The sequence below is a fragment of the Bubalus kerabau genome, chromosome 15 (genome assembly GCF_029407905.1).
Source record: "Bubalus kerabau isolate K-KA32 ecotype Philippines breed swamp buffalo chromosome 15, PCC_UOA_SB_1v2, whole genome shotgun sequence".
Lineage (NCBI taxonomy): Eukaryota > Metazoa > Chordata > Mammalia > Artiodactyla > Bovidae > Bubalus > Bubalus kerabau.
Window position 1 is genome coordinate 33,463,492 of NC_073638.1, and position 11,383 is coordinate 33,474,874.

The 11,383-nt window shown below is 40.2% G+C and overlaps 1 protein-coding gene across 1 annotated transcript in view; it reads left to right on the forward strand.

Annotated features, from left to right (window-relative positions):
* The window catches only part of CRTAM (cytotoxic and regulatory T cell molecule), a 60,694-nt gene extending 58,059 nt beyond the window's left edge, over positions 1 to 2,635 (forward strand). Inside the window, exon 12 of the mRNA XM_055548427.1 lies at positions 1,443 to 2,635. Within this exon, the coding sequence (XP_055404402.1) occupies positions 1,443 to 1,573 (131 nt within the window). The 3' untranslated portion in view covers positions 1,574 to 2,635. The remainder of the gene's footprint in view (positions 1 to 1,442) is intronic.
* The last annotated feature ends 8,748 nt before the right edge of the window (positions 2,636 to 11,383 follow it).

Genomic DNA, 11,383 nt, shown 5'->3' on the forward strand with positions numbered 1-11,383 from the left:
TATTTCTATGATGTCATTATAATGTGTAACTGGGGTTGTTTCCTATACCCACCCATTCCCCCAGGCAAGGGGAACAGAGCAGAGGGTGTAGCTTCGCTGTTCACCTGAAACTATCACAACACTGAGAATTGGGCATACCCCAATGTATGGGTCCAATTGCTCAGTTGTGTCAACTCTTTGTGACCCCATGGCCTGTAGCCCACCAGGCTCCACTGTCCATGGGATTTTCCAGGCAAGAATACTGGAGTGGGTCGCCATTTCCTCCTCCAGGGGATCTTTCCCACCCAGGGATGAAACTCGTGTCTCCTATGTCTCCTGCACTGGCTGGCGGGTTCTTTACTACTATACCCCAATACAAAATAAAAATTAAAACAACAACAACACGGGGAGTCGAATTGTAACTTTTAGCAGGAAAAGAAAAGCCCTCAGTTCAGCTGCTGAGCAAGCAGCTGCTGCTGCTAAGTCGCTTCAGTCGTGTCCGACTCTGTGTGACCCCATAGACGGCAGCCCACCAGGCTCCCCCGTCCCTGGGATTCTCCAGGCAAGAACACTGGAGTGGGTTGCCATTTCCTTCTCCAATGCATGAAAGTGAAAAGTGAAAGTGAAGTCGCTCAGTTGTGCCTGATTCTTAGCGACCCCATGGACTGCAGCCTATCACCTCCTCCGTCCATGGGATTTTCCAGGCAAGAGTACTGGAGAGGGGTGCCATTGCCTTCTCCAGAGCAAGCAGAAGCCCTTGTAATTCACCTTTAAGAAAGTTTAAAATGAGCATCTACACAGAAGAAATTAACGTATTATAAATTGACTATTAATATATTTTAATAAAAAAATTTTTAATTAAAAAAATAGAATAAACCTGTGCACTCAGGACTCCCTACCCAGAAAGGTCTGTCCGCTGCCCCAGTACATACTCCCTGGGGTGGGAGGATTGCCACAGCTATGGGAGGTTGCACTGTCTCCTGGGATATGATGCCCCACTTTCATCCTCCTTTCCTCAGCGCCCTCAAATCCAGCATTTCAACTCTATCATTTCTGCTCATTGTCTTCTGGAGACACTTCTAGACTCCGCATACAGAGATGCATGAGCTTTCTGTGGGCTGCCCCAAACCTCTTATTCCCATAAGCCCTTTTACCTTCAGTATGAAATCATGTTAAAGGCAATGTATTTTTTTCCAGCAACACATCCGTTACTTGATAGCAGAGATGTCTATATATCTTATTTCAGGTTTATGAGCATAATGTTTACATAAGAAGACTTTTTGAAAATTAGGCTATAACAGAGCATTGAAGACCATGTGTACACGGCAATGAATTTCAGATTTGAGTTTTTTAAGACATTAACATGTGTACCTACAAATACCACAGGCGATCTGCGAGTTTTAAATAGATGGGTGCAACATTGTTCAAACTAAATGTTTGGGTTTTTCATGTTTTTCTTTCAGCTTCCCGCTCTAGGGGCTGCATAAACTACATCACACAGTTGTACTCGGAGGCAAAAACAAAGACGAAGGAAAAGGCACAACCTTCAAAATTGAAAGGAGAGCTGACTCATATACCAGAAAGCATCGTGTAGGGAGCCTTCCAACAGAAAATAGGATTTCAGGGCAGCCTCATCATCACCTTGGTGGAGCAGCCTGTGGAAGGCGCTTAATTACCGTCACACGAAAAACGTCCTTTGTGTGCCCTGCAAGATGGCGTCCTCTAATAGTAAACCGCCCCGGGACTCAGAGCAATAAGTGAGGACCAACCCATGGACGTAAAGCTTTGTAGTTTAAAAGAAATGAACAGAACTTATTATGTCTGACACTACTTCAGAGCGGGAGGATTCTACGAAGCTTTGGGATCAGGGTCAATGTGATCAGCTAACATTCTTACTGTAAAGGAAACAGGAGATTTTAGATGCTGGGCTCTAGTGGAACTACTTAAAAAAATTTTTTTTAATTGTTTTTAATCTTTCTTTCTGGTTTCCAAATAAAGATCTTTGGGATGAAAAGGACCCAAAGAAGGTCTCTAGTCCTAGGAGCTGACTTTCAAGACAGACTTTAAGCAGCTGTAACCAGTCCATGCCCTGTCAGGGAGAAGTCATGAATGAGTCAGATGAACATGAAGGTCCCCAAGTTCATGCCCTAAAACCTAAGGGTAGTTCAAGGCAGACCCAAAGATTCCGTGTTCTTAGAATTGTCTTGCTAAATCACAACAGTTGACCTGGAAGACCATGTTTTTACCAGGACACTTCATTCCAAAAACATGTACAAAAGAAAATAATGAGTTGCATTTCCTGATGACTGATCTAATAGATGCTTTTCAAAAATTATTTAATAAAGAGCTGACTATGTATTTGTGTTTCTAGTGGTTGTTTCAAGGTGTACTTCCTCCCTTCACTTTTACACATGAAAATGTGTGAAAACATTTATGACATGTCTCATTCTTTTGGTCTGAATAAACTATTTCTAAAATAATACCACCTGATGCCTCCACCTCTCCCTGCACTGCTCTACTACACATAAAATTTATGAGTTTGTATTTGTTAGAGGCCAGATCCAGCTGTGATTTTTTTCTTGTGATAATTTTTTTTAAACAATCACAAAATTACTGAAAGGCATAAGGACAGAATGAAGTGCTTTTCCCTCTAATCCAGGGTTGCCCAACCTCTGAGATCTAAAGCCTAGTGATCTGAGCTGATGTAATAATAACAGAAACAAAGTGCCCGATAAATGTAATGAGCGTGAATCATCTCAAAACCATCCCCATTTCCCGGGTCTGTGGAAAGTCTTCCATGAAACCAGTCCCTGGTGCCAAAAAAAGTGGGGACTGCTGCTCTAAACCACTGTAAGTTGACATGAGGACTCTTTAGGCAGGAGTAGGACCCTATCTCATTCCCTACATATAACTTAAGGTAGTGTTTCATGTTTCCTTGTTTCTGCTCATTGGAAAATAGAGCTAAAGAATAACTAAGAAATCTCTATCCTTCTTAGTTTTACCTTTCGGGGATTAAGTCAAAAAGATGCTTATTTTACTTCTTCTCGAATGACTCAAGAAAAACCAAACCAAAATTCTCTGACTGTAAGCATCTCTCATTAGGTAAAAATAACAGAGAGAAAAATCCTACTGCCCAACAGACTGAGCTCACATCAAATAGGAAGGGCTCCCCTCAGGGAAAGAGGACAGTTTGAACTGCTAGGCATTCACAAGTCACTAATTTAACCCAATAACATAATTTCCTGTTACCTCCCCCAAGTGAAGTCATGGTACTTTGCTATATTTATAATAACGTTTTGATCTAGCTGAAATGCAATTCTATTTTTACAGTGTTGCACCTACTAAGAGAGAAGCCCTTTTCCTTCCTGTAATACCTTCATGAGCAAATTTGTCATCACTGACCATTACTCTGCTGCTGCTGCTGCTGCTGTTAAGTCGCTTCAGTCGTGTCCAACTGTGTGTGACCCCATAGACGGCAGCCCACCAGGCTCCCCCATCCCCGGGATTCTCCAGGCAAGAATTCTGGAGTGGGTTGCCATTTCCTCCTCCAATGCATGAAAGTGAAAAGTGAAAGTGAAGTGGCTCAGTTGTGTCTGACTTGTAGCGACCCCATGGACTGCAGCCCACCAGGCTCCTCTGTCCATGGGATTTTCCAAGCAAGAGTACTGGAGTGGGGTGCCATTGCCTTCTCTGGACCATTACTCTAGACCTGTTCAAATATGATAATTTTTTCCCACCTTTTCTGCTTTACATCTCATTTTCATATAGAAGCAAACCAAAACTAAGGCAACAACAGCTTTTTATATTCTCCCCAAATGCCTCAGTTTATTTTTTTAAGAAGATATCTTGCCCAACTGTAGAGAGACTTAGCTTTGTGGAAGCACCTTGTATTGACATTTAAACACAGAAAATAATTCTGCCAGATCTTTTGCAATCCCCTGAAAGAATGAGTCACAATTTTTAATTAAGATAGGATACCTCTTTTGAGCCAGGCCCTGATTTGGAAATAAAAATTGTGTCCCATTAGAAAAATACTAGACTCTGTGACTTTTAGTGTGGTTTGAAGGAGACTTAGCCTCAGAAATCCAGATGAAATTTTCAAATGAAGCTACCCCCTTTACTAGAGATAAACATCAAATCAATAACTAATATTACACTTTATTATTATCATTTTTTTGGCCATGCTGCAGCTTGTGGAATCTTAGTTCTGACCAAGTATTGAATCCAGGCCCTCAACATTGAGACTGGACTGCCAGGGAATTCCCTAAATATTATTCTTTAAAATGGGGGGTGTGCACTCTTTCTTTTGCTTTTCCCTAATTCTTTATTCCCAAGTTGTGGTTAGTTAGTTTTGGTCACAGAATAACTTCCTGTATCTTAAGCTTCCTCATCTGTAAAATGGGGATAAAAATCCCCACCACACAGGATTAGTGTGAAGACTAAATGAGATAAGAGTACTAGTTTCTCCCTGTACAAGTCTAAGACAATGGCATAGAGACCACTAAATCCTGGGTCTACTTACTGAGAATATCCTGATAACTGGATATACAGAATTTTAACTTTAAAGCTAAGCATGCACAATAGGCACTGCTATTGAAGAAAACCACATAGATAAAGCTTTTAATGAGCTCTGTCACCTCATCTCATAATAAAATAAGCAGCAACTAGAAGAACATGTATTAATACTGATGCTGTAAAACAAAAATTTTATATGTGATAAAGGTGGTATCTCAAATGATTTTCGAAAGAAAAGATCAACATTTTACTAACTGGGCAGCCATATAGAAAAAGACAAAACTTGATAAAGATATCATAAACCAAAAATAAAATCCAAATAGATGGAATATTTAAAAATATAAATGAAACCCTAGAAATACCAGAAAAAAATAGGTAATAAACCTTTAGACCTATAGGTAATTAACCTATAGACCCATTAGGTCTATAACCTGGGAGTGGGATAAACTTCTCTTATCATGACTCAAAATTCAAAAATATGAGTGAAGAAGAGTGATAGCATTGACTATATAAAAATAAATGCCTCGTGGCAATAAATAAATAGCAAGTGAAAGGCTGGCGGGGGAGAGTGGTAAAATCCTTAAAGACCTTCTAAATATAAGAAAAACAATCAACACACCAGAAAAAGAACAAGGAAAAAAGGCAAATTGTTCCTAATATTAAAAAGTATATAACAAGTATAATATATAAAAAGTATAAAAAATAAAATAAATAAAAAGTACATAACAAAGAAATTCAAATGGTTAATTGCAGGTTGGGGGAAAAAATGCATAACTAGAGCCTGGAACATTTTAGACTGGAAAGTAAGAAAGTAATCAGAGACAAATCACTTTTAGAGATTGCTCGGATAAAAACTCTTTAATCTGAAATGTAAAATATATTTGCAATAATTTGGAAGGTCACTAATAAAAACAACCATCAGATCAGATCAGATTAGTTGCTCTGTCGTGTCCGACTCTTTGCAACCCCATGAATCTCAGCACGCCAGGCCTCCCTGTCCATAACCAACTCCCGGAGTTCACCCAGACTCATGTCCATCGAGTCAGTGATGCCATCCAGCCATCTCATCCTCTGTCATCCCCTTCTCCTCCTGCCCCCAATCCCTCCCAGCATCAGAGTCTTTTCCATTGAGTCAACTCTTGACATGAGGTGGCCAATGTACTGGAGTTTCAGCTTTAGCATCATTCCTTCCAAAGAAATCCCAGGGCTGATCTCCTTCAGAATGGACTGGTTGGATCTCCTTGCAGTCCAAGGGACTCTCAAGAGTCTTCTCCAACACCACAGTTCAAAAGCATCAATTCTTCGGCACTCAGCTTTCTTCACACTCCAACTCTCACATCCATACATGACCACAGGAAAAACCATAGCCTTGACTAGACAAACCTTTGTTGGCAAAGTAATGTCTCTGCTTTTGAATATGCTATCTAGGTTGGTCATAACTTTCCTTCCAAGGAGTAAGCGTCTTTTAATTTCATGGCTGCAGTCACCATATGTAGTGATTTTGGAGCCCAGAAAAATAAAGTCTGACACTGTTTCCACTGTTTCCCCTCTATTTCCCATGAAGTGATGGGACCGGATGCCATGATCTTCGTTTTCTGAATGTTGAGCTTTAAGCCAAATTTTTCACTCTCCTCTTTCACTTTCATCAAGAGGCTTTTTAGTTCCTCTTCACTTTCTGCCATAAGGGTGGTGTCCTCTGCATATCTGAGGTGATTGATATTTCTCCCGGCAATCTTGATTCCAGCTTGTGTTTCTTCCAGCCCAGCGTTTCTCATGATGTACTCTGCATATAAGTTAAACAGACAGGGTGATAATATACAGCCTTGACGTACTCCCTTTCCTATTTGGAACCAGTCTGTTGTTCCATGTCCACTTCTAACTGTTGCTTCCTGACCTGCATACAAATTTCTCAAGAGGCAGGTCAGGTAGTCTGGTATTCCCATCTCTTTCAGAATCTTCCACAGTTTAATGTGATCCACACAATCAAAGGTTTTGGCATAGTCAATAAAGCAGAAATAGATGCTTTTCTGGAACTCTCTTGCTTTTTCCATGATTCAGCGGATGTTGGCAATTTGATGTCTGGTTCCTCTGCCTTTTCTAAAACCAGCTTGAACATCTGGAAGTTCACGGTTCACATATTGCTGAAGCCTGGCTTGGAGAATTTTAAGCATTACCTTACTAGCGTGTGAGATGAGTGCAATTGTGCGGTAGTTTGAGCATTCTTTGGCATTGCCTTTCTTTGGGATTGGAATGAAAACTGACCTTTTCCAGTCCTGTGGCCACTGCTGAGTTTTCCAAATTTGCTGGCATATTGAGTGCAGCACTTTCACAGCATCATCTTTCAGGACCTGGAACAGCTCAACTGGAATTCCATCACCTCCACTAGCTTTGTTTGTAGTGATGCTTTCTAAGGCCCACTTGACTTCACATTCCAGGATGTCTGGCTCTAGGTCAGTGATCACACCATCGTGATTATCTGGGTCATGAAGCTCTTTTTTGTACAGTTCTTCTGTGTATTCTTGCCACCTCTTCTTAATATCTTCTGCTTCTGTTAGGTCCATACCATTTCTGTCCTTTATCGAGCCCATCTTTGCATGAAATGTTCCTTTTGTATCTCTGATTTTCTTGAAGAGATCTCTAGTCCTTCCCATTCTGTTGTTTTCCTCTATTTCTTTGCATTGACTGCTGAAGAAGGCTTTCTTATCTCTTCTTGCTATTCTTTGGAACTCTGCATTCAGATGTTTATATCTTTCCTTTTCTCCTTTACTTTTTGCTTCTCTTCTTTTCACAGCTATTTGTAAGGCCTCCCCAGACAGCCATTTTGCTTTTTTGCATTTCTTTTCCATGGGGATGGTCTTGATCCCTGTCTCCTGTACAATGTCACGGACCTCATTCCATAGCTCATCAGGCACTCTATCTATCATAAGTACATGAAAAGATGCTCAGTATCATTAGTCACTGTTGTTGTTGCTTAGTCACTAAGTCCTTTTGTGATCCCATGGATTGCAGCCCACCAGGCTCCTCTGTCCATGGGGCTTTTCCCGGCAAGCGTACTGGAGTGGGTTGCCATTTCCTTCTGCAAGGAATCTTCCCAACCCTGGGGTCAAACCCATGTCTCCTGCTTTGGCAGGCTAATTCTTTACCAGTGAACCTCCAGAGAAGCCCCGCCATTAGTCATCAGGTATATGCAAGTCAAACCTACAATGAGACAGAACTTCTCACAAGGATGGTTATCATAAAAAGAGTCAGACAAAAGCAAATATTGGAAAGGACATAGAAAAATGGGAGCCCCCAGAGACTACTGACAGGAATATAAATATTTCAACCACTTTGGAAAGCATTCTCAAAGTTTTCCAAAAGTTCAACAGAGAGTTTCCATATGCTCCATCAGTTCCATTCTGAGGTATACATGGCCACAATGATAACTAGACTTACCACGGTAATCGCTTTGAAATGTATATAGAGATACCAAATCACTGAGTTGTGTACTAGGAACTAACATAGTGTTGTAGGTCAGTTATACTTCAAAAACAAACAAACCCATAGAAAAAGAGACCAGATTTGTGGTTACCAGAGACAGGGAATGGAGGAAGGAGGTACTGGATGAAGGTAATCTAAGGTACAAACTTTCAGTAATAAGATAAGTAAGCGCTATAGGGATGTAACGTACAACTTGATAAATATAACTAACACTGCTGTATGAAAAATTCTAAATCCTAAGAGGTCTTATCACAGGGGAAAAATATTTTTGTTTCTTTAACTGTATATCTGTATGAGATGATGGATGTTCACTAAACTCATCATGATAATCATTTCATGGTACATGTAAGTCAAATCATTAAGCGATACACCTTAAATTCATACACTGCTATATGTCAGTTATATCTCAATAAAGCTAGAAGGATCAAAACTGCCTAAGAGAATAGGGGAAAAAGAAAGAAAACATATGTCCACATAAAAACTTGTACATGAACAATGCTATATCTAAAATGGATAACCAACAAGGACCTACTGTATAGCACAGGGAGCTATTCAGACCTACTGTGTAGCTCCCTCCCAGCCTGGATGGGAGGGGAGTTCAGGGCAGAATGAATACATGTAGATTGTGTGGCTGAGTCCCTTTGCTGTCCACCTGAAACTACCACAACATTGTTAACAGGCTATCCCAATACAAAATAAAAAGTTTTTTTTTTAAATAACTTGTAGACGAATGTACATAGCAGCATTATTCATAATAGTGAAAAGGTGGGAACAACCCAATGACTATCAACTGATGAATGAATAAATAAGACGTATATTTATACAGTGAATAAAAAGGAATGAAGTGCTGATATGTCCTACAATAAGGCTGAGCCTTGAAAATATTATGCTATAAAAAAAGCCAAACACACAAACACAAATTCTATGATTCCATTTACATGAAATGTCCAGAAAAGGCAAACCCATAGAGACAGAAAGCAGTTAGTGGTTGGCAATGGCTGACACGAGGGCAGGGAATGAGGAATGGCTGCTTTGGGAGAGATATTCTGGAATTAAATAGTTGTGATGATCGCCCAGCTTTATGAATACACTAAAAACTACTGAACTGTGTGCTTTAAAGGGGTGAATTGTGCAATGTGTGAATTATATCTCAATAAAGCTGTTGTTTTAAACAATCACTTTATAGAACTTGTTTGGATCCTGATTTTACCGATTACAGAAAGACACATAGAAGACAGTCTGGAAATTCTGAATACGACTTAGTGTAAAACGATATGAAAGAGTTGTTAATTTTATTTCAGATGTTACAGTGCCACTGTGGTAGTTTAAAAATTGTCTCTTAAATGCATCCTAAGTACTTATGGATAAAACTGTATAGCAGCTTGGATTTACTTTTAAATAATGCGTTGGAAGTACAGAACAGTATGCACAGAAACAAGATCACTCACAGACTGATCTTTGTTGAAGCTGAACGAAGGTTACTTATGAGTTCATTATACCTTTCTCTCTACTGTTGTATGTTCTTAAACTGCCATAATAAAAATGCCTTAAAATTATTTTTAGACAAGCAAACCAAGGAAACAAAACAGAAGAAGAAAAGCAATCATTGCTTGTTAATCTGTATTCCTAAGAACTGTCCTATGGGATCATCTTGTTCCTAAAGCTTTTGATGCCAGCAGGCAGAATTCACCCCCACACACACCCCCTCAGGCTCGCCCAGCTCTAACTAGTTCTCCTAGAACATTGTTAGCATTCTCTGCACATCTGCCTGTTGAATTGCAGTGTCTGTATAAACATGTATTTATCACAACTTCACTCCTCTAGAATTCTCAAGACGGGTTATTCTAAACAAGCAAGTTTTTCTGGATGATTGAGAGTTTATCCCTTGAAATTTAAAACATTTTAATATTTTAGATAAAAATCTTTGTAAAATATATTGCATGACTTTTACCTTTCTAGTATTAAACTGGCCTATTCTTTATGGTTTTTTTTTTAAATAATCATTATGAAAATTAATCATGCTTACTGTAGTACTAGGATTCTCACAGAGGGTTTTCAGCTATACAGTGGCTTGCTGCCTACACCACAGGACCCTCAGGTGGCTTTGGGTCTTTCTGAACATCTCTATGTCACTTGTGTTCCTTCACTTCCTGGTACAGTCCTTTCTGTCCTCAGAGTGCCATCTCTCCCCATTCCTAATTTATTACTTCGAATTTAACATGTAAGTGAAGGCACAAGACACTTTAATTTGTTAGAATTACGGAGTAACCACACTTTTCAGCTATGTGCTCAGTTGACTCAATGGACATGAATTTGAGCAGACTCTGGACAGGGAAGCCTGGTCTCCTGCAGTCTGTGGGGTTGCAAACCGTCCAACCCGACTTAGTGACTGAACAACAACAACAATCTATTTTAATAATTTTTGACCTGTTTTTCTCATTCTTCTTTGTTTTTCAGTTAGTTCAGCATCAGATTGCCAGCTTAATTCTGAACAGATGATACATGCAAAAGCACTTTGCAAACCCTGGGAAATTGCTAATCATACATAAATTATCATCATTATTTCCATGAAAGTCGCTCAGTCGTGTCTGACTTCTTGCAACCCCATGGGCTGTAGACTGCCAGGCTCCTCTGTCCATAGAATTCTCCAGGCGAGAATACTGGAGTGGGTAGCCGTTCCCTTCTCCAGGGGATCTTCCTGACCCAGGAATCAAACCGGAATCTCCTCCATTGTTGATGGATTCTTTACCATCTGAGCTACCAGGGAAGCAGGAGATAAAAACAATGCACTCTACGGCTTTATTTTGTTCATATGCTTCGACCTTAAAATCCTTAAGAATTCTGAAGAACAGTGTATCACTGTTCTGCTTATTAATTCACTGTCTCTCAGCTTCAAACATACTCATGTACTTGGCTGTCATGCTGGGTTAGCCTCTGCAAACCTTTTACCTTGGCCCGTCACTCCTTATAAGGCTCTGCCAGTAGAGGGCAGTCGAGAGACACTATACTTCCCCAGCGTCCTCTGCCTCTCAGACTCATCCTGAGGTTTCTTCACCCACACAGCTCAGCCTGTTTCAGTAGCCGCAGTTGGTGCAAGTTTTCCCAGCGCTCCCAGAACCAGCTTCAAACGCCTCTTAAAGACACCAGCACTCATCAGCTTGGAATCTCCTCCTTCTCCCAGCTCTGGCCCCTTCCTTCCAGCTTCCAGGTGATCATTACAAATTCTTCCCTGGGTTCTCACAGAAATAGGGGTGGTGGTTGATTCCTGTACCTACTGTTCCAAGGACACCTAGGTTCCTTTTTGCTACTTTTCAGTTAATAAATCTTCATGTTAAATTATTTCCATTAAAATTACTGCTGTTGGGCTTCCCTGGTGGCTCAGTGGTAAAGAATCCACCTGCAAATGCAA